The sequence below is a fragment of the Salvelinus fontinalis genome, chromosome 22, assembly GCF_029448725.1.
Source record: "Salvelinus fontinalis isolate EN_2023a chromosome 22, ASM2944872v1, whole genome shotgun sequence".
NCBI lineage: Eukaryota > Metazoa > Chordata > Actinopteri > Salmoniformes > Salmonidae > Salvelinus > Salvelinus fontinalis.
The window spans coordinates 32414305-32441557 of record NC_074686.1 but is presented as its reverse complement, the minus strand read 5'-3'; the positions used below and the strand labels follow the sequence as shown (position 1 = coordinate 32441557).

General features: G+C 42.7%; 1 protein-coding gene across 2 annotated transcripts; it reads left to right on the top strand.

The window, feature by feature from the left end:
- Positions 1-26: 26 nt before the first annotated feature.
- LOC129820213 (heat shock factor protein 1-like) lies at positions 27-26814 on the top strand. Of its 2 annotated transcripts, XM_055877218.1 has the most exons (14): positions 27-442; positions 4100-4208; positions 5533-5669; positions 6255-6379; positions 10458-10533; positions 15704-15765; positions 16449-16557; positions 17052-17188; positions 17279-17503; positions 18533-18607; positions 19309-19414; positions 19782-19835; positions 21136-21196; positions 23748-26814. In XM_055877218.1, exons 1-14 carry the CDS (start codon positions 317-319, stop codon positions 23942-23944), a joined length of 1599 nt encoding a protein of 532 aa, XP_055733193.1. In that variant the 5' UTR covers positions 27-316; the 3' UTR covers positions 23945-26814. The 2 variants fall into 2 exon arrangements, with proteins under 2 accessions (XP_055733193.1, XP_055733194.1); XM_055877219.1 differs by lacking the exon at positions 18533-18607.
- The last annotated feature ends 439 nt before the right edge of the window (positions 26815-27253 follow it).

Genomic DNA, 27253 nt, shown 5'->3' with positions numbered 1-27253 from the left:
GTTCTTCCCCTTGATGATGTCACAAAATGGCGACCACCATGCGCCTGTGCAATGGCCTTTTTCTACGCACTTTGTAGCTGTGTCTTGTTGATGGAAATTTCCGTTCATAATAGTTTCTCAATTATAAGTCATATATTCATTCGTTTTAGAAAAATGTTAATTTAGGTGAATACTGCGTCATTGCCAAACGGAATTATAGAATTGTTGCAGCAAATATCGAACTGTCAAGAGCATTGTGCTTGTTTTTCACTGGAGTTCTTTCCCTTGTGCTATTTTTGAAGTTGATCAACTTTTGAAGTTATTATTTTTCGTTGATATGGAGTTCCACGGTGGTGGGTCTGGTGGGGTCGTGGTCAGTGGCAGTAATGTACCTGCATTTCTTACGAAACTTTGGACTCTTATTGAGGATCCGGACACCGATCCTCTGATATGCTGGAGCCCAGTGAGTTAACTAGTTTGCTAGCTACTAATGCTATCTAACCTGCTAGCTAGCTGCTGGACATCTAAGTAAATTAACATAGACTTGGTTCGCTTTATAGACAGTTTGTCAACCAAGATGGTTTCACATTTCATATGTGATGTTAGTGGGGCATCACTTATATCTAGTTAACGTTAGTTATATGATCAAACATGCAGTGTACTAACGTTAACTAGATTTATCTAGCGTTAGCTAACATCCTAATCAGATTATACGAGTAACGAACTCTGAGTCATAAAGATGTAGTTAGATTAGCTATCCAGCTAACTAACTAGACAATTTAGCTAATTTGGTAAAACGTGAAGGTGATACATTTATTCGTCTGCAATTAATCAGCGAAAAAAAGCTAGGCCAAGGGCCGGGGAAGCTTCGTGGCGGAAGGTTTTGTTAGTCCACGCGTCAGCTGTTCCTGGGTGTCAATTATCATTAGCTAACTATGTTAGTTAGCTGCAGACAGGTGGCTTGCTAACATAGCTAACTACTTCATTTGGTTAACTGTGAGTGTAGACAGTATGTAGCTGTCTGTGTCCAAAAAGCCATGCAAAAAAAGTAATTGAAACTAGCTAACGTTAGCTACAGCATTGTAACGAGAAAAGGGGGTGTGTGAAAAGGGGTGTGTGGCTGTATAAACAATTTGACAGCCTTTTCTCTTTGCTAGCCGCAATGTTGGAATTCTCAGTAGCCAATAAGTTGATGTTACTCTAAATTGTACAAATAACGCCGTGTCATTATCATGTCTAAAAACAAATATTATAATTTGTTCACAAATCAATTTTTTTGTCACATGCTTCATAAACCACAGCTGTAGACTAACAGTGAAATACTTTCGGCCTCTTCCCAACAATGAATAGAAAAAAGATTAATAACACGAGGAATAAATACACAATGAGTAATGATAACTTGGTACCAGTATCGAGTCGATGTGCAGGGGTACGAGGTAATTGAGGTAGATATGCATGTACAGTGCATTCGGAAAGTATTCAGATCCCTTGACTTTTTCCCACATTTTGTTATGTTGAAGCCTTAATCTAAAATGTATTTAAATTGCCCCCCCCCCTCCCCTCCCCTCCCCTCCTCAATATACACACAACACCCCATAATGACAAAGAAAGGTTAGAAATGTGCCAGCTTAAAAAATAATTGGAAATATCAAATTTACATAAATATTCAGACCCTTTACTCAGTACTTTGTTGAAGCACCTTTGGCAGTGATTACAGCCTCGAGTCTTCTTGGGTATGATGCTACAAGCTTGACAAGTCTATATTTTGGGAGCTTGTCCCATTCTCTGCCAATCATCTCAAGCTCTGTCAGGTTGGATGGGGAGTGTTGCTGCACAACTATTTTCAGGTCTCCAGAGATTTTTGATTGGGTTCGAGTGTCCCGAATCCACTCCAGTGTTGTCTTGGCTGTGTGCTTAGGGTCAGTGTCCTGTTGCAAGGTAAACCTTCGCCCCAGTGTGAGGTTCTGAGCACTCTGGAGCATGTTTTCATCAAGGATCTCTCTGCATGTTGCTCAGTTCCTCTTTCCCTCGATCCTGACAAGTCTCCCAGTCCCTGCTGCCAAAAAACATCCCCACAGCATGATGCTGCTACCACCATGATTCACCATAGAGATGGTGCCAGGTTTTTTCCAGACGTGACGCTTGGCATTCAGGCCAAAGAGTTCAATCTTGGTTTCATCAGACACGAGTGTCTTGTTTCTCATGGTCTGAGAGTATTTAGGTGCCTTTTGGTTAAACTCCAAGCAGACTGTCATGTGCCTTTTACTGGCTAGTGGCATCCGTCTGGCCACTCCACCAAAAATGCCTGATTGGTGGAGTACTGCAGAGATGGGAGAACCTTCCAGAAGGACAACCATCTCCATAGAGGAACTCTGGAGCTCTGTCAGAGTGACCATCAGGTTTTTGGTCACCTCCCTGACCAAGGCACTTCTCTCCCGATTGCTCAGTTTGACCCGGGCAGCCCGCTCTAGGAAGAGAGTCTTGGTGGTTCCAAACTTCTGCCATTTTAAGAATGATGGAGGCCACTGTGTTCTTGGGGATTTTCAATGGTGCAGACATTTTTGATTACCCTTCCCCAGATCTGTGATTTGACACAATCCTGTCTCTGCGCTTTACAGACATTACCATTGACATCATGGCTTGGTTTTGCTCTGACATTCACTGTCAACTGTTGGACCTTATATAGACGGGTGTTTGCCTTTCCAAATCATGTCCAATCAATTGAATTTACCACAGGTGGACTCTAATCAAGTTGTGGAAACGTCTCAAGGATGATCAATGGAAACAGGATGCACCTGAGCTCAATTTCGAGTCTCATAGCAAAGGGTCTGAATACTTATGTTAAAACACTATTTCTGTTTTTTATTTAGAATACATTTGCAAAAATTTCTAACCTATTTTTGCTTTGTCATTATGGGCTGTTGTGTATAGATTGAGGAAACAAATCAATTTTAGGATACGGCTGTAATGTAACAAAATGGGGGGGAAAGTCAAGGGGTCTGAATACTTTCCGAAGGCCCTGTAGGTAGGGATTAAGTGACTTGGCAACACGATAGACAATTAACCGTTGAAGCAGCATATGTGATGTATCAAAGGAGGGTGTGTCATGCACCGGATAGGTGCTGTGAAATGTGTAGTTTTGTGGAACAAATTAGGATAAAGTGCCTTGCTCAAGGGCACATTGACAGATTTTTAATTTTTTTTTACCTTGTTGGTTACTGGCCCAACGCTCAAACAGCTAGGCTACCTGCCGATTTCTTATTTTATTAAATGTCAAATGATGTTGCTGACTAATAAGGAATTATCTGGCCTCTACCTTTTACACTCATTGACCCTAAGGGTAAAAGCATAGACAGTCATAATTATGTTTTTTCTAACTACTGGGTAGGAGACAATCCTGTATGTGTTGATACGCTGTCTATCCAAGGGCCTCCTCTGTTTATGGACTCTGGTCCAAGCAGTGGACTTCTATCTGTGCATCCATTTCCCCGAAAGTGAATAAATTGCAAAATAATTGACAAACATTCAGACAAAACACTTCTTTGGCGCTGGACCATTTCCACTATTCATTGCACAGGAATTGCTTCACAATGGGGAAGTTGTAGGAGGTTTTGTGTGTGAACTAACCCCAGAATATTGAGAGTATGTAAAAGCAAATCTACTAATTAGGGCATTTCTTAACTGATTTGATGAAGTATTTAGGATGCACTGCCATTAGCGGTCGGAGTCATTGTTTTCTCTTTAGCCTACATAATCAGTAAATTCTTGCGTCATGATCCAACTTGTCCAGTGCCTTAGACTTCACACCACTCTCTACCTTCCATAATCAGTGTAAGTAGAGCCTTTATCAGACCCAAAGTTGTGAATTAGTTTAGCTTTGTCGTAGGCCAGCCAAAGCAGCTTAACTTGATTCCTACTTCAGTACATTTTTATTTTGCCAGGGAGTCATGTTGAGACCAATGTCTCTTTTACAAATGAGCTGTGGTTAAAATTATAGGCCTAGCCAAGGTAAACTGGGGTTGTGCACTATTTATTTAAAGGGATACAGTAGATAAAGGTCTTTATGCCAAAATTCCGGAGTATTCCTGTAACTTTTACTCTTCTTTCTCTTCCTTTACAGAATGGCAACAGCTTCCATGTGTTTGATCAGGGCCAATTCTCCAAGGAGGTGCTTCCCAAGTATTTCAAACACAATAACATGACCAGCTTTGTACGCCAGCTCAATATGTGTGAGTTGTCATTCATGTATTTAACATGTTAGGCATGGCAATGCCATGGAATTAAAACGTGCAGTTAATCATGTGTGCTACATTATATGCAATATCGTTTAGATGAGAAGTGCCTGTATAGTTTGAATTGCTATCCTTATTTTGTTTGTCTATATACTATGGTATTTACGGTATGACACATGAAGTAGTAATTGCCACATCCCACACAAGGCTAAAGTAAGTATAGTGTAAACAGAAAAGTAGCAAATCTTATGTTGAAGAAAGATTCTACTAATGTAAATCCACATTTATACTTTTACATTTGCCTCCAGCATCTACACTGATTGGTTCTGGGTGTTTTGGTAGATTCAACCTAATTATTTGCTTATACTATAATGAGCCTTTAAACCAGCGGTGGCAAACTAATTTTGCCCCAGGGGCTGCATTCGGTCTTCAACGAGGTCCGGAGGGCCGCACCAAAAATAGGTTATGTTTCCTTGCAGTCAAAGTTGGGGGGGGGGGGGGGGGGTCGTCCTCTATCCGTAATTCTTTTAATTGCCGATGCTCCCTAACTGTTTAGTGATTTATTAACAAGCTGGACAGTCAAACTGTATGACTATAGGTCCATTATCCTTACTCCACAGTTTCCATTTGGTTTTAGTAATTTTGATGTATATTGAGTTTGTTTTTACTCAAACTTCCCATGGGCCGGATTAGACCCCTTCTCGGGCGGTATCCGGCCCGCTGGCCCCTGCTTTAATTAGACTCAACAGAGGACCTTTTTCAATAGAGGCTATTTCTCAGAAGTTGAGGTAGATGTTAACATGTATTTCTTATACTGTGAAAGCCTTGAGCTTTTTGTTTGTGTCTTTAAGCAATAAGTCACGGGGGGGTGTGGTATATGGCCAATATACCACTGCTAAGGGCTGTTCTTATACTTGACCCAACGCGGAGTGCCTGGATACAGCACTTAGTCGTGATATATTTGCCCTATACCACACTCCCTTGTGCCTTATTGCTATTATAAACTGGTTACCAATGTAATTAGAGCAGTAAAAATAAATGTATTGTCATACCCGTGGTATACGGTCTGATATGTCACGGCTTTCAGCCAATCAGCATTCAGGGCTCGAACCTCCCAATTTATAATTGGTTATATAATCCACTTACATGTTATTTATTAAGATTGAGAAGACTTGGAGGAGGAAGATATAATTGCATGCAGTGACCTAGAAATCAGGCACATTTTACAAACAACAAATACAGGCTAGGTAATTGCCACGTATCTAGAAATTGAATGGTAGTGCCATAGTCAACTGTAAGTTGTTGTTTTAACTTTCTACAGACGGCTTCCGCAAAGTAGTCCACATTGAGCAGGGCGGTCTGGTGAAGCCTGAGAAGGATGACATGGAATTCCAGCATCCCTACTTCATCCGCGGACAGGAGCCTCTGCTTGAAAATATCAAACGGAAAGTTACCAATGTACGTGCAAAACGATGAGATGGCATCATGTGATATGTGTCTTGAATCACCTATCAAACCTTTCTTCATACTAGGCTTGACATAGCCTAGACTGTATTACCAAGATATATAAAATGTCTAGTCAGGCTCCTCAGATAGACAGCATGTCAGACAGCATGTGCTCCAAGTGCTTGGCCTGCTCTTCTGCTCTCCTCCCAGGCCAGATTGAGCTGATCTAGGGGCCTCTGTGGAGCCAGACAGCTGAGGATGGGAGGATTAGAGAAGGCAGGCCAGGGAGATGGTAATCTGATGTTGCCTGACACAGCCACTTTCTACTCTGCTCAGTCTGTTGATTTACAGCTGCTTCCATCTGCACCTTGATATAGTCTGCCTCGGGCCAACTGATCAGTTCAAGCTAAAAACTGATAACCAAATCGTACTCTTTTCATTGTGTTTCCATTGTCTGTCCCTCAGGGTTCCAGACGGGGCCAAGGCCTACACTGAAGGCTCGTTTTTATCTCTTTCCCTCCTCACTTTAATACTTTTCTTTTGCTTTAGCAGTTTTCTTTACTTTAACCATTTCATCATGTTCTCTCTCCCTTTCAGGTGTCCAATGTTAAACATGAAGACCTCAAGATGAGCTCAGACGATGTCTCGAAAATCCTGACCAACGTGCAGAACATAAAAGGCAAGCAGGAGACCATAGACTCCCAAATCATCGCCATGAAGCAGTAAGTGAAACGTTGAGATGTTTATTCTGATTCAATCTCATGAATATTGGACGGCCGACTCAGCTTAACTAATGCATTGACGGGTACCAAATCAAACAGGATGTCTGACTAACCATAGTACAAAGTACAAACCCCCAAGTCCACAACTCCACATAGATGCAAGATTCAAAAACAGTTTCAGAATTGACTGCCCCTTGATAGAGCCAAAAACGCTATTCACCAGCTTACCCTTTAACTTCCACACAATTAGATACCCCCCCCACCCACCCCCCTTGCTGCCGTGTTGCTATATTAGCAAGTATGCATACTGTGTGTCCCTGTAGTGCTGCAGTAGCCTACCATGCTGCATTAAGGCGGTGTAAGCCAGTTTATTTAAAGCTGATGATTAGGCTGCATGAGGCAGGATTCCGAAAGGCCTGTCATAGGCTGAAGTACTGTGTGTGTGTATATACACACTACATTACAAAAAGTATGTGGACACCTGCTCATTCAACATCTCATTCCAAAATCATGGGCATTAATGTGGAGTTGGTCCCCCCCCCCCCCCCCCTCTTGCTGCTATAACAGCCCCCACTCTTCTGGGAAGGCTTTCCACTAGATGTTGGAACATTGCTGCAGGGACTTGTCATTCAGCCACAAGAGCATTAGTAAAGTTGGGCACTGATGTTGGCCGATTAGGCCTGGCTCGTAGTCGGCGTTCCAGTTCATCCCAAAGTTGTTCAGTTGGGTTGAGGTCAGGGCTCTGTGCAGGCCAGTCAAGTTAATCCATACCTATCTCGACAAACCATTTCTGTATGGATCTCGCTTTGTGCATTGTCATGCTGAAACAGTAAAGGTCTTTCCTCAAACTGTTGCCACAAAGTTGGAAGCACAGAATCGTCTATAATGTCATTGTATGCTGTAGCATTAAGATTTCCCTTCACTGGAACTAAGGTACCTAGCCCGAACCATGAAAAACAGCCCCAGACCATTATTCCTAAACTTTACAGTTGCTACTATGCATTCGGGTAGGTAACGTTCTCCTGGCATCAATCCAGATTCGTCCAGCAGACTGTCAGATGGTGGAGCATGATTCATCACTCAAGCGAATGCGTTTCCACTGCTCAAGAGTCCAATGGCTGCGTGATTTACACCACTGCAGCTGACGCTTGGCATTGCACATGGTGATCTTAGGCTTGTGTGCGGCTGCTCCCCCATGAAAACCCATTTCATGAAGCTCCCGAAGAACAGTTCTTGTGCTGACGTTGCTTCCAGATGCAGGTTGGAACTCGGTGGTGAGTGTTGCAACGAGGACAGGCAATTTTTATGCGCTAAGCGGTCCCGTTCTGTGAGCTTGTGTGGCCTACCGCTTCACGGCTGAGCTGTTGTTGCTCCTAAACATTTCCACTTCACAATAACAGCACTTAGTTAACCAGGGCAGCGCTAGCAGGGCAAAAATTTGATGAACTGACTTGCATCTGATAGTGCCAACTTGAAAGTCATTGAGCTCTTCAGTAAGGCCATTCTACTGTCAATGTTTGTCTATGGAGATTGCATGGCTATGTCCTCAATTTTCTGCTGTAATAGCCGAATCCACTAATTTGAAGGGGTGTCCACATACTTTTGTGTATGTGGGAGATATGCTGGCACCTGACTATGTCCGTGTGCTGTTTAAATCTACAGAGCTATCATAAATGATAGATTTCACACATTTTTCACCAGCTTTAAACAATGATTAATGGATTATGTCTATTGATATACATTCTTATGGTGGTAGAACTGCAGCTGTGGAGAGTTGGACCTGGTCTGTTTCCATGTGTTGATCCAGTGTCCAGGTTTGGTTGGAATTAGGGTCAGGGTTTGTTTTGTTTGACCTTTTTCTGGATGACTTGATCAGACTAAGTTCCATGTTTTGTAGCAGTAATGATGTGGATACTGACATCACTCAGCCTGGTTAGTTATTGGTTATAATGTCTTCATCAGATGTGGTTTCAAAGTTGATAGTTCCCATTTTGTAGCAGTTATGTGGGATAACCCATTGGGTTGTGTCAGTGTGCCGCACTCTGGGACAATATAATTGTGGCTCATCTTTCAGGACAATTGGTTGCCATTCTAAAAGCATGAGGTTCTTCTCATGCAGCTGGGTTGATGTGGGTATGCTGTTCACCATCTGCCTGTAGCCCGTCAGGGTGCATGTCAGAACCCACATCATTATTACAATCCTTCCTACACGTGCACACGGGCACGCTTGGATTCTCCAGCTGGACCTCACCCTTGGACTCTTCATTGCCACCGAGGGCTTTCTCTCCTGTCCCCAACAGGTTAATAAACCAGACTTTTTCTGCATGGTACCATGATGCAATACGCACAGCAGATTTTATTGTGACCTCATTCATCGTGTCCATCGGCACGGCATGACAGTCTCTCTCCATGTCTCTCACCATGTCTTAGAATAGATGGGATTATTTACCTTGTTTTATCTAATCTGTTTTATCCAATTTGCCGATTTTATTAAGATATGTTACTCAAGAATGATGGCTGTCCATCACCCGAGGTGGGTGGCTCTCACGCTTTCTTAGGGGGGAAAAAACTGGATTGTTCTCTATTACCACATTCCACCTCACCTCTGACCCTCGAACAAATCTGATGTGCCAAAAAGTAATGGGTATGTTTCCAATTATCTGATCCTGTTCACATGTCAAATAATCCCTCAGTATTGGTCAGAGTGGTGTTCTGGGTTGGGGCCTATGGTGAGGAATCCACACCTGACCCTATAAATCCCTGTTTGTCTGCCCCACAGGGAGGTCAGCACAGATGGTGGGCTTTTACAGGGCAGAGTGGGTTTACAAGGCAACAGAGACCACTGATAAAGGACCTCTTTTCCACACTGGAAGTATGGAGGCCCTGTAGCTCTCTGATGGCACCCCAGTACTCGCATCCTTTAACCCTGGTTTAGTCGCGGTTTTAATATCACATCAGTGTGTTGGAGGTTCTTAAGGTTACCGTGCGTTACTCTGTAACAATGCCAGGATGTAAGGCCTAAGCTTTGATTATCAGCAAATTTTCATTTTGTCCTCGAAGCTAGGCCTAATGTTTGTTTGTTTATTTATTTGGGGGGTGTCTAGAATAGTTTAATTTGCAGAATCTGAGAGTAGCCTTAATAAAGACATATGACTAAAATGCTAAACAAACTCTGAAATATTTAAAATGTGTATTCTGTTTGTTGTGGCAGCACCATTTCACCAGGTCAAATTCTTGGTACATGTTGATGTACTTTGCAAATAAAGATTTTGATTCTTAATTATTTTGATTGAGCCAGAAGACTCAATCTGACATATTTCACCAAGGTATTGTCTAGCCTGGTTCTAGAACTGTTTCCTCTGTTTGATAACTCCAGTGGGACTGAGACCATAGGAGATTGCAGAACAGCACGAATAGATGTGGGACTGGGCTAGGTGTTGTCTCAATCCAGGGCATGTCATATAATGTGAGCCATGTGTATGGATGAATCGGGCCCATGAGCACACCTACAAAGTATCTGAACCAGAGTCTGAGGAGCCAGGCTTTAAGAGCCAGGTGGAGGGGCAGGGTCTTTATAGACTGCACTAAAAAAGCTGAATAAACACAGCGAGCTAAGATCTTTCAATAGCCATTAACTTAACAAAATAAACTGCCTCAACTATTCCTCAAATCTTTACCAGTGCAGTAACAAATCTGCTGTGCCTTGATAGGCGTTCCACAGTATGGGGGGGTCTTAAAGATTAGAGCCTAAGCCCTTGCCCCCCCATCTTGGCCACATGTCCTGTGGAGATTTAGGTCCGTTAGGGATGACTTGCTGTTCTGAGATTTTTACTTTTTGATTTATTTCAATATGCTTTGCAACGGGTTATTAGGCTATTCAACTTTGATGTAGGAAACGACATCACAATGTCAAGGACTGCTGTCATTATAGCAAGCATCCATGACATACCCTAAGAGGATGTCATGGGTTTGGGAATGGAAGGGAAATGTACTGTGCCTGTATTCCATTTAAAGTTCAATAGATTTGTTATGTGTGGTTTATTTATCTGTAAACGAGTATCCCCTTTTGTCTTTCCAGTGAGAATGAAACTCTTTGGAGAGAGGTGGCCAGCCTCCGACAGAAACACGTCCAGCAGCAGAAAGTCGTTAACAAGGTAAAAGCTAGTTGCGTTCCCTGCCACTTCTCTGACCACCCAGAACAGTAGGCTCTTCTATGCTATGTTAACATAGTAGTTCATGTGATAACTCGTGGAATGACGTTCACTACGGAAATAAGGATTTATTTATTTCATCTCATAAAACATGGGACCAACACTTGTTGTGTTTTATATTTTTGTTCAGTGTAAATCAACAAATATTTTCCCGTTAACTAGAGCTTGGACCATAAACTGAACATTATCAACACAGACCATATCAACCAATTATCAAGGACATTTTATTTATATCGGAAATCACGATCAGTAGCCTGTACTAAAGACATGTGATAGTAACAACTTAAGTTCATGTTTTAAGTATCCCTATATTTCTGTTATTATGGTGCTACCACTCTGATATTAGTACGCCTGCCCAGTAGTCTGACTAGATGGACCTGGCCTGAGTGTGATGGACCTGGCCTGAGTGTGATGGACCTGGCCTGAGTGTGATGGAACTATGTACTCTGGTGAAGTAAACGTTGTTAAACTGCAACCTAGTAGTTGTGTCATTTTGAGTTAACATTGATAGCAGAGGATGGCTAATAACTACAGTGTGCCATCTCGCTTCGACGAGAAGAGGTCGTATGAAAGTTAGAAAAATTAACTTGGAATCTGGACAGGTTACTAATCTGGATGAGAGAAAACAAGCACTTGCAGTGGTATCGCTTGAGGGAAGAGTGAGACAGACAGCACTGGAAATATCGGTTGAGGATTTGAACAAGGATGATGGTATGAGAACTTTGATCAAGGCACTGGATTCTGTGTTTGCAATGACGGACTACGTAATTGATTTAGAATGGACTACATCATTTATTTTGTACTTGCTCAATAGGTTGTGCAAGTACAACATGGTTCTCCCGGATGCCGTGTTAGCTTTCAAGTTGCTATATTCTGCCTGTCTGGATGGTAGTGAGAAACAGTTGTCTTTGACTGCTTGTACTGTGCTGACTTGCGTCATTCAAGTCAGCACTAAAAATGATTTTTGGTCAGAAGACGTCTGTCACGCCAATAACTGATGGAATGCAAGTCAGTGACGTGGAATATTACACTGAGCAGCAGAGAAAAGGCATTAAAAGTTCTCAAGACAACCAGACGAGGGCGCCATTGCCCGCCACAAATCCACTGGACAGGTATGGAAGGAGATCGAAATGTGGTATTTGTCAAAGCACTTACCATTGGGTTAAAGACTGTCCTTATAAAAATGAACAAGTTAAACTATCAGGAAACGTGAACACAGATGGAGCAGTGTAACATTACACTGTTTTCAAATGAATCTGCTTCTGATACTGAGATCTTTATAGTTGGATCCTTAGGATCTGTTGTTATTGATACTGTATGTACACACAGTGTGTGGCGCAAAATGTCTTCATAGTTATGTCAGTGAACTAAATATGAAGTACAAAATATGATTGACGCAACAGAGCTTTCATATTTGGAGATGGGGGAGTTGTCCATTCTACCAAGAGTCACGATACCAGCAAAAATTGGTCAGACTAAGTGTCACATTGTACCAGAGGTGGTCCCTGCAGATATCCCCTTTCTATTAAGCAAAGCTTCCTTCAAGAAGGCAGGGGCTGTACTAGACATAGAAAATGACAAGCCAGTGATGTTTAAATAACCAGTGAACCTTGAACTTACTCCCTCAGGCCACTATTGTGTAAACATTTTAGACAAATACATCGCAGGGAGTCCGTGTAAGAATGAGATTCTGACGGACACGGAGCACATGGCGATTCTGACGGACACGGAGCACATGGCGATTCTGACGGACACGGAGCACATGGCGATTCTGACGGACACGGAGCACATGGCGATTCTGACGGACACGGAGCACATGGCGATTCTGACGGACACGGAGCACATGGCGATTCTGACGGACACGGAGCACATGGCCACAGAAGAAAAACAAAGTATTGTTAACTTCACAAACAGTTTGGACATGATACAGTTAACAGACTTCAGAAGTTACTCAGCAGTTCAGGGAATAATGATGATGAGAGTACTTCCATTCTGTGGCAGATAGTTAACAGTTGTGAGACATGCCAGAAATACAGCAAACTTAAGCCCAGACCAGCTGTTGGTTTGCCACTGGCTTCCAAGTACAATGAAACAGTGGCTGTAGATCTACATGAGTTGCAACCAAGTGTGTGGAACCTTCACATAATCAACCACTTCACACGCTTCAGCGCTGGAAGCGTTGTGAATACAAAGAAACCCAGTGAAATCTTCAAGCACTTCATTAAGTCCTGGATAAGTGTGCATGGCCCACCCCAGAAATTGTACAGTGACAATGGAGAATTCAATAATAATGAAATAAGGTAAATGGCTGAGAAATTCAACATGGAAGTAAAGACAACTGCTGCATACAGTCCATTGAGCAATGGACTTGTGGAGAGACATAATCAAACACTCACAGAGATCATGCTGATAGTGAAGCAAGACAATAGGTGTGACTGGGAAATCGCCCTAGATTGGGCTTTGATGGCCATAAACTCAGTGCACAATGTTCATAGTTACAGCCCATACCAACTAGTGTTCGGACAGAACCCTTATCTTCCCTCTGTACTGGTTGACAAGCCACCACCACTAGAAGGGACCAGTGTGAGTGCATGTATGGGACAGCACCTTTTCAGAACTACATGCAGTGACCAAAAGCATTCACTGAAGCAGTGTGTTCAGAGAGAATTCACAGGGCTCTGCGTCAACTGCTTCGATCCACAGATAAGAAGTACGAGACTGGAAACAAAGTGTACTACAAACGAGTTGACTGTCGAGTGGAAAGGACCAGGGATAGTCATTGGCCAAGATGGTGTGGTGATATTTGTGAGGCACGGAGGCACCAGTGTCCTGGTGCATCACTCACGATTGCTGTTGCTGAGAATCCGCCTCCTACTGAAAATGACAACGACACATTAACAGACAAACCTACCAGATGTCGCATCCAATGATATGGAAACTGACACAGGAAATGGAGCAGAGACCTTCAACCATGATACAGGTAATACTGTTGAAGGTTCAAATGAGGAAAACGTTCAACAGTTACATGGTTGTTCCAATCTAAAAACTGGACAAACTGTTGGACAAGCAGGGAAATCCAAAGGAAAACACCGGAACTGATACAACTTGCAGTACTCAACCAGCTACACGTTCTGGTACAACAGGGTCAGCTGACCTGTCACTTGTAGATCATCTCAGAATTGAACCAATGGAAAATCGAGAAAAGTAGAATGACATTCAAAATGATGATGTACTTGAAACCAATTACGTGTCATTTGACTCAGCTAAACTAGATGAACTCAGTAATTGGAGAAAAAATGTGTCTCAAGGTGGGCTTGTACCCTCCAAAGAATCCTTGACTTGAATAGTGCCAATTTGAAAGGTGCCTTTTGAAAAGCTGGCTGCTAAAGGACTCCCAAAAGACTCACTGACATGCGTCTCAGAATCACTCAGATTGCTGCTGGTGATGATCTGCCAGAATGAATGGAAACTTCATTCCACAGGCATCAAATCTGCAGTTTTGCAGGGAACAGAGCTGTCAAGGGACATTCACATCTAACTTCCGCCTAAAGCTTAGCGCGGAGGAACACTGGAAACAAAGGTGTGTGTGGCCTGGCAGATGAATCACTCTACTGGTACAACAAAGTCAAGGCAACAATGCTGAGTACAGGTGGAAGAATGTCACAAGTGGATCCTGCAGTCTTCTATTGGCTTGATCAAGACTGCAATGTGACTGAAGTATTTGCTTGTCATGCTGATGACTTCATCTGGGGTGGCTCACAGACCTTTGCTACAACTGTGATTCCACACCTCAAAGCTGTTTTCTAGGTCGGCCGTGAGGATCATCATAGTTTTTGTTATGTTGGCATAGAGTTTATTACAGTTGACTAAGCTTTCCTGTTGCATCAGTATAGTTATGTCAAGAATCTTCAACCCATCCACATGGATACTTCAAGAGCCGTACACAGGAATTCCCCTCTCTGTGGAATTGAAGCTGATCAATTGAGGTCAAAGAGAGGTCAAATTCTATGGATTTCTAGACAGAGTAGATCTCATGTAATGTTTGACTGCAACTTGGCAGCCAACACAACACGCCACTGTACAAACCATCCATGAGGCAAACAAAGTTGTTCGTAAACTGAAATCACAACAAGTGACTGAAGTTTCAGCATGTTGGAAAAGATGACTCTGAAACTAGTTATCTTTAGTGATGCTTCCCTAGGGAACCTTACAGATGGAGGCACACAAGGTGGACATCTAATCGTGTTAATGGGTGAAGGAGGAAGATTCTCACCTATCTGTTAGCAGTCAAACCGGATCAGAAGGGTTGTCCGACGCACACTTGCTGGAAAAACCCTTGTTCTTGCATAGATGACTATGCCATCTTTTTGACAACTTTGTTCTCAACTGTAGTTTGTCACTTCCAACTAACTACTCTACCTAGTTGATGCTGTCAAGTCAACCAAGTCTGTCACAGAGAAAAGACTTCGTCTTGAGATTAGCACCATCAATTAACTAATTCAAACACAGAGATTCAAACAGATTCTGTGGTCGGACACAAAGGAACAGCTTGCTGGCTGTCTGGCTGAACAGGGAGCAGCCGGTCTTGTGCTCCTAAAGGCTCTCAGTAATGGAAAGTGGCAGCTTGAGTAATACAAATAAAAACTGTCATACACAACACATTTGTAATGGGGAACTTAAATAATACTTGGGATATTTAATTATTTTGTAAAAATGTTTGACTTTAAAGAAAAGTAGGAGATTGTTAGGTTAATGTTTTAAGTATCCCTATATTTCTGTTACTATGGTGCTATCACTCTGTTATTAGTACGCCTGCGCAGTAGTCTGACTGAAGATGGACCTGGCCTGAGTGTGATGGAACTATGTACTGTTGTAATACGGTGAAGTAAACTGGAAACTAGTCGTTGTCATTTTGAGTTAACCATATTCCAAGGTGATGGTAGTACTATGGGTACAGTAATATACACAAGTAGGCTAATCAGTGCACATTCATGTTATAAACCTAGCATTCTATTTATCATTATTGTGATAATCCAGTAAATGTATTGTGAAATGTTTTTTTTTGTCCGTATCACCCTGTTCAACTGCTTACTGTGCTAATGTCTTCCCCCAGCTCATCCAGTTCCTAGTGACCCTGGTGCAGTCCAACAGAGTCCTGGGGATGAAGAGAAAGATGCAAGTCATTTAACATAGCAACCTCTCATTCTCTCAAATAGTGGTCCGTTTTTAGAATAGCAACCTCTCATTCGCTCAAATAGTGGTCCGTTTTTAGAATAACAACCTCTCATTCTCTCATAGTGGTCTGTTTTTAGAATAGCAACCTCTCATTCGCTCAAATAGTGGTCCGTTTTTAGAATAACAACCTCTCATTCGCTCAAATAGTGGTCCGTTTTTAGAATAACAACCTCTCATTCGCTCAAATAGTGGTCCGTTTTTAGAATAACAACCTCTCATTCGCTCAAATAGTGGTCTGTTTTTAGAATAGCAACCTCTCATTCTCTCAAATAGTGGTCCGTTTTTAGAATAACAACCTCTCATTCTCTCATAGTGGTCCGTTTTTAGAATAACAACCTCTCATTCGCTCAAATAGTGGTCCGTTTTTAGAATAGCAACCTCTCATTCGCTCAAATAGTGGTCCGTTTTTAGAATAACAACCTCTCATTCTCTCATAGTGGTCTGTTTTTAGAATAACAACCTCTCATTCGCTCAAATAGTGGTCCGTTTTTAGAATAACAACCTCTCATTCGCTCAAATAGTGGTCTGTTTTTAGAATAGCAACCTCTCATTCACTCAAATAGTGGTCTGTTTTTTTTATAGATTGTTTGTCTGACTCTTGTCTGGTCTCTATGGTACTACAGTCCCCTGATGCTGAACGACAGCAGCTCCGCCCACTCCATGCCAAAGTACAGCAGGCAGTACTCTCTGGAACACCTTCAGTCCTCGCTGCAGGCATCGTCCTCTATCTCTGTGAGTTCACCTTCTGGAACCTAGCCTAGATTGGCACCTTCCGGTGGTAGAAATGGAACAGGCCTGCACTCTTGAAATACTGTAGTAATATCAGATAGGAAGCACTCTTTTTGTATTGTGAGTTTGGGGGGGGGTGTCAGTCTGATTTTGAATTCACAGTAATATATTTAGGCCGAATTATGCTATTGATACAGCTGTACTTTACAATTTGAGGGATTTGTAAGGCATGTTTTGATGTAGGCTAGTGAAGTAAGTTACCCAGAATTGTGACGCTCCCCAGGAAAGATGACCAACTCATATCTCAGGCATGAGAATGTAGCTACTGTAAGTCTCACTTTAAGGCTCTTAACCAGCCAGAGGTAATGCATTCCGAGAGGTGTGGTTGCTGGAGCACCACTAAGGTGTAATGTTATTTAAGCCTGTGTTACATAACTGATCTTGTTAGGATTTCAGGGCAGATTTAGTATTCTTGTGAACGTGTGTCCTACTCCCAGCCCTCGGGCTCCCCATTCACCAGTACAGGTCTCTTCACGGCGGAGTCGTCACTTAACAACGGCCCCATAATCTCAGATGTCACTGACCTGGCTCAGGCCAGCCATGTGGAGGTCACCAATGAGTGGATGGAGGAAAGGTTAGTGACTGTTAAAATTCAAGAACAACTCCTGACCCTATACCAAATATACGCTAATTTAAAAAAGTCCATTTGTCTTCCTGTCTTCAGCACGAGCCCATTGGTCCACATAAAGGAGGAGCCATCCAGTCACATGTTGGAGGAGGTGTGTCCTGCTGAGGTTGTGATTGGGGGGGCAGGGGTACAGGTTGACACGCCTCTGTCCCCCATCAACTTCATCAACTCCATCCTGCAGGAGAGCAATGAGCCTAATGCGGCCCCTGCCCCCACGACCCCTACGGAGCAGAAGTGTCTCAGCCTCGCCTGTCTAGACAAGTGAGTAATCCCCAGATTATGTCACCGTGACCAGGTTCCACTGCCAGTCTGTCCCTCAGACCCTCCTACCTAACACCTAGCAACAGATTACCACAACGAGCCTAGTTTTCTACCCTAAAAAGTTATATTTTTTTTGTTCACTTCTTGTTTATCAAATTTGCTCAACACACTGCGGCAACAGCAAGTGATAGGAACGCCACCCAGAGCTTTTAACCGTTGGTCGTCGCGGGGTGTGTCCATCGCTTATGATCCACTTGCATCACACTTGCCTTTCATTACCTTTTATATTCAGTTGTCCCATGCCAGTCGACGTCTGCAGCCAGCATAATGCCCTAGGTTTCTCCCCACGCGCCACCATCTCTGTGTGTATCACGTCACACTAGATGTCACACGCTAGTGACGCAAAGCAGCTCTCCACTGATAAATAGGTCAGCTGTTAGCGCTTTATGCTAGTTTAAGAAGCACCGTCGTTCCACAAGCTCTACATAAACAAACCCACTGGCTTGTCCCGAGTGTTGCTAAGTATACACGTCAAAGACTTAGCTAATTCTTTCAAACCAAACATGGATTATTTGTCATTTTAGACACGGTTCTGTTTATTTGTTGCATTTCATCTTGGCTTTTTAGTTGTAGGAACCTGGCTGTTGCTACTAACGGTACATAATAAGCTGCTCAATCTTTAATCAAACTAATGCATACTACCTCTTTTTTTTGGGGGGGGGGGGGTCTGTTAATGACTTGTACAGTTTCTGTGTCACTGTTGAGATGAAAGTGATTGTTTTATTGAAATCGTACTCTGATAAAATACATGGATCCTAGACTGTCCGTAAATTTTTTATTTATTTACAGGATTCCTTTTTAAACCAGCTGTGAATTCTGTTCATGTGCCCCCAATGCCCATTCTCATTTTCAGCCAATGAGAAGCCGAGTAGCCTATGTAATCCCCATCCCTGGGCTTTAGTCAACCTATGGGGTGCTGTGTGTAGTAGTCTGCTCATCTTTCCAGCTGTTGTTCTTTTATCTTTTCAGTTCTACACAGAAGTCAGAGGTCTCCCGCCTCTTCCCCTGCCCCTCCTCGTCTCTACACCTCAGACCTATCCCAGGGTTAGCATTTCAGTTGGCCCACATACCCTGTTGTGTTGTCATCTCCCAGAATGTTTGATTGGCGCTGCTGTACCTGGCATTGCCACCAGCAACAAGCCCAGAAAACGAACTGTCAAGCCTGTGTGGTCTGTAGTAAGAGAAATAAACAAAGTGATTTGTGTATCAATTGAGCAAATATATTGAATCATTATTGAGGCTTGTATCATTTCTAATAGTTTACCATTTCCCTGGATGTTACAACCTTTTCTCTGGGTCTACAAGCAGATAGTGCTTCTCAGTATTTGGCACCAACTGAGAATGTCATAGTTAATAATCAACAATGTTTTGAACACACATGGGCTTGAAAAAACAGCTGATTTAGCATGGTTTGTCCAAATGTTAATCTAACTGCATACCGCTCAACGCCATAGGCTACCTTCCATTTAGGTTAAACGCCAATCATTCTGTGAGTGGGTTTTAATGTGTCAGGCCCAGTGAACTATAGGCAAACCATTCCACTTTCTGAGCATCCGGTTCACAACTCAGTGATTGTGTGGCCCACTCCTTGCTTTTCCAATGGCTTCTGCAGCTCAAGTGAAACGAGTTGTTGGTTGATTTGACTCCATTCGTTTTAAGCAGCTAATTTGCTTTAATTTTAGTGTTTAGTCAGGGAGATGTTCCAAGATGAATATGAACCATGTTGATTTCTCTTTTTGGTGTAGGAGTGAGCTGAGTGACCATTTGGACTGCATTGACAATGGCCTGGAAAACCTCCAGACTATCCTGAATGCACAGTCCATCAATTTTGAGTCATCACCCTTCTTTGAAGTAAGTTTTGCCTTTTTATTAGCCTGATTCTGGATCTGTTTGTGGGACCAGATTGACATCGGGCTACTATATTCTGTCCCAACAACAGTATGCTGAGGCGTTTCCTATGTGGAACACTGACCGGTCAGATTAGAGATTTGTCGCTGCTGGGCATTTCTATGTGTGTTTTGACGGGACGGTGGCTTTGTGATGGATGATGTTAGGTGGTCAACTTGGTGTGAGTGAGGACAATGACTAGATGAAACCAACAAGAGTTAGTTATGGTTCATGTCTATTTTCTAATTCCTCCAGTGTCTTGTTTTTGTTAATCTGCTTCATCTGAACCCCAGGGGATAATAACGTTTTCTACCCACTACTTGTCTTTCAGTTCTTCAGTTCTTCCCTGCCTGGCTCTGAATTCGACCTGGAGAGCCTTGACAGTGTAAGTTAGACAGAATCAAAATCACAATTTATTCGCCAAATACATTTGCATGTACAGGAATTTGACTCTGTGAAATGGTGCTGCGACAATGAACAGAATATACAGAGACGATATACAGACAGAGATTATGTACACAATGAACACCAAGCTAAAATCTACAGACAACACTATAAGCTGTATTATGAGTTGTGCATACAGATGTATACACAGTGTACAAAACATTATGAACACCTGCTCTTTCCATGACAGTCTGACCAGTTGAAAGCTATGATCCCTTATTGATGTCACTTCAATCAGTGTAGATGAAGGGGAGGAGTCGGGTTGAAGATGGATTTTTAAGCCTTGAGACAACAGACATGGAGTGTGTATGTGTGCTATTCAGAGGGTGAATGGGCAAGACAAATTACGTACCTTTGAACGGGGTATAGTAGTAGGTGCCAGGCGTACTGATTTGTGTTAAGAATTGCAAAGCTGCTGGGTTTTTCACGCTCAACAGTTTCCTGTGTCTATCAAGAATGGTCCACCACCCAAAAGACTTCCAGCCATCTTGACACAACTATGAGAAGCATTGGAGTCAACATGAGCCAGCATCACTGTGGAATGCTTAAGACGCCTTGTGGAGTCCATGCCTTGACGAATTTAAGCTGTTTTGAGGGAAAAACGGGGGGTGCAACTCGATACTAGCAAGGTTCTTAATATTTTGACTCAGTGTAAATAAGTTTCAGTCCAAGGCAAAGGGCAGGATAGCTTGGTGTTCATTGTGTACGTACAATCTGGATTGGGTAAATTCTGAGCGCAAAGAGCAATGTGCAGTTCCTTGAATTTTTTTATTTAACTTTTATTCAACTAGATAAGTCAGTTGAGAACAAATTCTTATTTACAATGACGGGTTACCCCGGCCAAACTCTGGGCCAATTGTGCGCCGCCCTATGGGACTCCCGATCACAGCCGTTTGTGATGGAGCCCGGGATCGAACCAGGGTCTGTAGTGACACCTCTAGCACTGAGATGCAGTGCCGTGGACCGCTGCGCCACTCAGGATGCATAGTCAGTGGATGAATAGTAAACCGTAGTCCATGAATGAGAAGATCACTGTGGCCCGGTTGGTAAGGGCCACGGTACAAGGGAAGAACCTGTTCAGGTGGTGGGAGGTTTTGGTTGTGATTGACCAGAGGGGGTGGAAGAGGTATGGATATAGACCCTCTGCCTTGGCTGGGCAAGATGATTGTGTCTTTAGCTGTTTACTGCTTTTGTTTTGTTCATGAAATAAGTTAGTCTCACTGTGGCCCCCGTTGTTCTAGATCCAGGACTTGCTTTCATCGGATCCACCTAAAGGGGCTGAGAGAAGTGACAACTACACCGGTAAGAACTCCTAATATACTATATATCACGCTGAATATCCATTTCATTTTTAATGTGACATTTGATGGGAGTGACCGTGTGCTGCTACTGCTAGTACCGCCGCTGTTAGTACCGCCACTGCCACTTCTACTGCTAGTACCGCCGCTGCTAGTACCGCCGCTGCCACTTCTACTGATGCTGTTAGTACCGCCGCTGCCACTTCTACTGCTAGTACCGCTGCTGTTAGTACCGCCGCTGCCACTTCTACTGCTGCTGCCACTTCTACTGCTGCTGCCACTTCTACTGCTGCTGCCACTTCTACTGCTGCTGCCACTTCTACTGCTGCTGCCACTTCTACTGCTGCTGCCACTTCTACTGCTGCTGCCACTTCTACTGCTGCTGCCACTTCTACTGCTGCTGCCACTTCTACTGCTGCTGCCACTTCTACTGCTGCTGCCACTTCTACTGCTGCTGCCACTTCTACTGCTGCTGCCACTTCTACTGCCGCTGCCACTTCTACTGCCGCTGCCACTACTGCCGCTGCTAGTACCGCCGCTGCTAGTACCGCCGCTGCCACTTCTACTGCTAGTACCGTCGCTGCTAGTACTGCCACTTCTACTGCCACTGCTAGTACCGCCGCTGTTAGTACCGCCACTTCTACTGCTAGTACCGCCGCTGCTAGTACCGCCACTTCTACTTCTACTGCTAGTACCGCCGCTGCTAGTACTGCCACTTCTACTGCCACTGCTAGTACCGCCGCTGTTAGTACCGCCACTTCTACTGCCACTGCTAGTACCGCCGCTGTTAGTACCGCCACTTCTACTGCTAGTACCGCCGCTGTTAGTATCGCCACTTCTACTGCTACTGCTAGTACCGCCGCTGTTAGTACCGCCACTTCTACTGCTACTGTTAGTACCGCCGCTGCCACTTCTACTGCTAGTACCGCCACTTCTACTGCTACTACCGCCGCTGTTAGTACCGCTACTGCTAGTACCGTCGCTGCCACTACTACTGCTAGTACCACCGCTGTTAGTACTACCACTTCTACTGCCGCTGCTAGTACCGCCGCTGCTAGTACCGCCGCTGTTAGTACCGCCACTGCTACTGCTACTACCGCTGCTGCCACTACTACTGCTACTGCCGCCGCTGCTACTGCTACTGCTAGTACCGCCGCTGCCACTTCTACTGCTAATACCGCCGCTGCCACTTCTACTGCTAGTACCGCCGCTGTTAGTACCGCCGCTGCCACTTCTACTGCTACTGTTAGTACCGCCGCTGCCACTTCTACTGCTACTGTTAGTACCGCCGCTGCCACTTCTACTGCTACTGCCACCATGGAGTCAAATTCAACACCATTTGATCCCACCCCCATTTTAGAGGCAAAACTACTCTGGTTTCAGTTTTGTGTTTTTAATAAACTCGCATGTCATTTTAGATTTCTGTGTTTTGAACAATCAACTCAATTGGAGTACATTTCCACTAGTAGGTTACTACCTTTTTTAACACTGTAGGTAGTAAAGCCTAATTAGCATATTTCCCACTGCTATTTGAATGAATGAATGCTCAGGTTACTACCAATTACCGTGACATCTAATTCCTTATGGAATCCAGCCAGAAAGACATCGAACAAACTTTACATCCACTACAACTGGCTGTCAGTGATTGCCCGACTGAAAGGTGTCATTTTAAATGACTACCTAGAACAGGTATACTAACTGCTGCAATAAATACCTCTTACAAATTGGGTTAGTTTAGAAAAATGTGTATTTATCTTTGTATACCATAAGGTCAGTAACGATCAATGTACAAAAACAAACAATTTTAAAAAATCTACCTGCAACAGAGCATGCTGGGAATTTGCTCTAACATTTCCTGGTTGCTAAAAAATCTCAACTGTTCGCCTAATTTAAGTTTGTGACAGAACAAGCAGTGCAGAGAATCATTGTACCATTTAAACCACTGTGAAGTATATTTTTTGATAACCTTAAATATCGTATTATCAGCTGTTTGAAGCCGAGGAAAAACCCTTCAGCTGTGAAAAACAAAACTTAAGAATGGGAAGCAGGCAAATGCGTCACGTAGAATGGAGCTACCGCTTCTCCGACTTGCTTTAAATGAGAAAGAAGTGCGAGTTATACATCTGTCAATGTGAATTTGGTCAGATCACCCAAAAAGCAACGTACTCCGCACATACTACATAATACATATTGCGAAAATTCACACGGTTGAATCAACTCTGAAAATGTGCGGCTTAAACTTCTTGCTGTATTCTCCAAAGACGTGTAAAGAGGCTGTGGATACTCACCCCATGGATATCTCTCCCTGTCCATGGTTACTCTTATGGAGTTAAACGTACTCGTCTCAATCAACTCCAGTTATCAACACTAACTCCAGCAAGCAAGAAGGGATTAAGTTAACTCCAGTAGTCAATAAAAAATAAAAAAACTACTTTGCTTCCAATTTTCCTTGATTTATATAATACAATGCTGAGCCATTAGATTTAATTATGCTTCTTTCCCTATGGAAAAAAGGGATGATAATCTAATGTGTTTTCATATGTTGATTAACGCAGGGAAGCAGCTTGTCCAGTACACCACCCAGCCAATGTTACTGACTGACCCGTTGACCAGTGAGAACGGGGGGGCGGACCTCCCCTCTCTGCTGGAGCTGGAGGGGGACTTATATTTCAGCCAGGACCCTGAAGAGGAACCTACCATCTCACTCCTCACCTCTGACACAGAAGCACCAGACAAGCCCAAATTATCCTAAAGAAACTTTTTATGAAGGGATGTACTAGTATGTTTAATTTTATTTTGTTGTGTTCATGTGCAGATGATGACAAATCACCCTGGTTGAATCCAAATGATGGTTGTTCACTATTCTCTATGAGCTATTGAGCTTCATTCATTTCAAGGCTTAAACTTCCTAGTGAAAGAATTTTGCTTTAAAAGTTTGACTTAAATTACTGCCATGGTTTGTTCAGCGCTTGGAAGTGACTTCCTGGGTTGAATTATCTGTGGTCTTATTGGCGGGCCTTATATAAAACTACCTAAAAGCTTAATCATTACCAGGTTTAGTTTTAAGCATTGATCACCAAGCACCTTTAACTAGTAGATGTGGAAGTATTCAGAATAATTGTTGTAACAATACAGGGCATAGATTCAGTACATTACTGTTTCTGGGGGAAAAAACACTTCATCTTTTTGTTTCTCTTTTTTCCTGGGAGGGGTATTTTCTTTTACCTATTGATATAAGGGTAGTACCTTTATAATGTTAAGTGTTTTAAGTCTTTGTGCTGCACCATTATCTTGATTTATTCACGGTAGATGCAGAAAGTGTTTTATTTGACATGTTTTCATTGCATAATTCATAATGGAATGCTGTTGGTACTTCAGCACCTTTTATAGTAATTGAAGTTTGAGTTCCTTTAGTTGCTAACATCTAAGCATTCTAGAAGAATATAATTTATAAAAGCCTCATGAGCTTAGTTCAACTGTCATTCCCCATCAGAACCCAAAATGAACATCTTGTTTTGTTTGTAAACAATGTATACTGAACCAAAATATAAATGCAACAATTTCAAAGATTTTATTGGTTACAGTTCATATAAGGGAGTCATTCAATTGAAATTAATTAGGCCTCAATCTAAGGATTTCACATGACTGGGTAGGGGTGCAGCCATGAATGGACCTTGGAGGGTGTAGAGGCCCACCAGAATAAGTTTTCCCCCAGAAAAGGGCTTTATTACAGACAGAAATACTCCTCAGTTTCATCAGCTGTCTGGGGGACTGGTCTCAGACTAGATGCCAGACGGGGAGGTCCTGGGCTGGCCTGGTTACACGTGGTCTGCTTTTGTGAGGCCGGTTGGACGTACTGCCGAATTCTCTGAAATTACTTTGGAGGCGGCTTATGGTACAGAAAGTAACATTCAATTCTCTGGCAACAGCTCTGGTGGACAGTCCTGCAGTCAGCATGCCAATTGCAGTCTCTCTTAAAACTTGATACATCTGTGGCATTTTGTTGTGACAAAACTGCCCATTTTAAAGTGGAATTTTGTCACCAGCACAAGTTGGACATGTATAATGTTCATTCTGTTTAATCAGATTCTTGATATTCAGCACCTGTCAGGTGGGTGGAATATCTTAGCAATGGAGAAATACAGGGATGTAAACAAATTTGTGCAGAAAATTTGAGAAAAATAAGCTTTTTGTTTGTATGGAACGTTTAATCTCATGAAACATGGGTCAAGTCTTTACATATTGTGTTTATATTGTTGTTCAGTGTAAATGTAAACAAACACTATATAGCCTTAACACGGTTGGGCTGTGTTTCGGAGGACGCGCGGCTCTCGACTCCCGAGTCCGTACGGGAGTCACAGCGACGAGACAAGACTAACTACCAATTGGATACCGCGAAATTGGGAGAATTTTTTTTATTGGGATTTCATGGATGGTCACTCCTTGCATCTTCAGCTCTAGGAAGTTGAGGTTACATTTCTCTAGGCCCATACCTCAGCTTTTTACCAATACAGAATCCTGGGGGGGGACTTTATTGTTTCGATTAAGGGCTCTAGCGTGTACTGTTGGTGGTGGTACGTGTACTGTTGGTGGTGGTACTGGAGTTGGAGAACACTGTTCTAGTGCAGGGAATCAGCAGTGTAGTTGTAGGGCAAATACCAAAATGGGGGGGGGGGGTGGGGGGTCAGGAATGAGTTTGTGAACCCTGTTTTAGTGGATAACCCTTTTGTTCACTTCAAGTATTCATGTCTTGAAATCAAATCCATTGAATTATGACTGGCCTTTTATGCAATTTGTACAGACTGCTTTTAGGACGCTTTCTGTCTTTGACAAGAGACGGACATAATATCCCCGAGGTAATTATTTGCGAGCCAGCATATCCCATTATGAGTATTGCTTTTTGGAAAATAGTTGAATTTAAAGCAGGATGACATGTATGTCCTCCCTCAATGTCTACTCAATCCTTACAGTCCTCATTTCTCATCTGGAAGCCTGTTTCCCTCAAGCTTTCTTATTATTTTTTGTCAAATCCTTTTCTAGGAAAACAAATCCACCATTGAATGGTTCAAGTGTGAGGAACTTTGTGAAATGTTACTTATACTGCCCCCGGAGGTCATTTTGAGTTCAAACTAGTTTTTATTTTTATGAATGGCCATTGAGACGGAGAAGGGGGAATTATTGCAGTGTATTGATATGCGGAATTTTGAGTTTAGAACTTTTAACAATTTTACCGTAGCACAATGTCACAGCCTGAGAATCCCAAATTACGCATGAGAACAATATTTTGTATATGGTATGTTTCAAATAAACATGGTTGTTTTCAAAAAAATGAATTGTACATTATCTGCTGCATTTAAGGTGAAATTGTAGTTGCAATTGATTGAGTAATCAGTTGGAGAAATTAGTTTGATGTTCAAAAATAGATGTTACTTTGAATGTAGAGTTTTTACTTTCAAATTACATACATTTAGCAATGTACCATTTCTGACAGTGGAGATGAATATCTCACATTTTCTATACTCGGAAGTACAGTACTTGCTGAAATAACAAACCTTCATAAAGATTCAGTATATTATTTGAGCTTTTGTACAATTTTCACAGGGATTAAAACACTGATCCGTATTCATCTGAATTTTTTTTTTTTGGTAGCCTCTTTTCTTTCTCATTTATGCAACGAATAAAATATAACGTACAGGATAACTTGTAAATAATTGCGGGGAAAAAAGAAGCTAGATCTCAACATTGCTGAGACATATGTCTGTGTTTACACATTATTTCCACTAGTTGGTCTTTTGATCAATCACATCAGATCATCCAAATTGGGCAGTCTGTGTAAACACAGGCGTGTAACAGTTTGAACCTGAACTCCCATGAAGCTTTTACCAGCAGGTTGTGTCTGTTCTGTTACACCAGGATGACCTGTTTGGACAAAGAAATGACATGAACACAGACCCAACAAACAGCAGGGCGAGACCAGCATGAACACAGACCCAACAAACAGCAGGGGGAGACCAGCATGAACACAGACCCAACAAACAGAGCAGGGGGAGACCAGCATGAA

Coding starts and splice junctions, on each gene's coding strand:
- LOC129820213 (XM_055877218.1), top strand. CDS start 317: ATGGAGTTCCACGGTGGTGGGTCTGGTGGGGTCGTGGTCAGTGGCAGT. Junction 10,534..15,703: donor AGCAGAAAGTCGTTAACAAG/GTAAAAGCTAGT, acceptor GTCTTCCCCCAG/CTCATCCAGTTCCTAGTGAC. Junction 15,766..16,448: donor CTGGGGATGAAGAGAAAGAT/GCAAGTCATTTA, acceptor ATGGTACTACAG/TCCCCTGATGCTGAACGACA.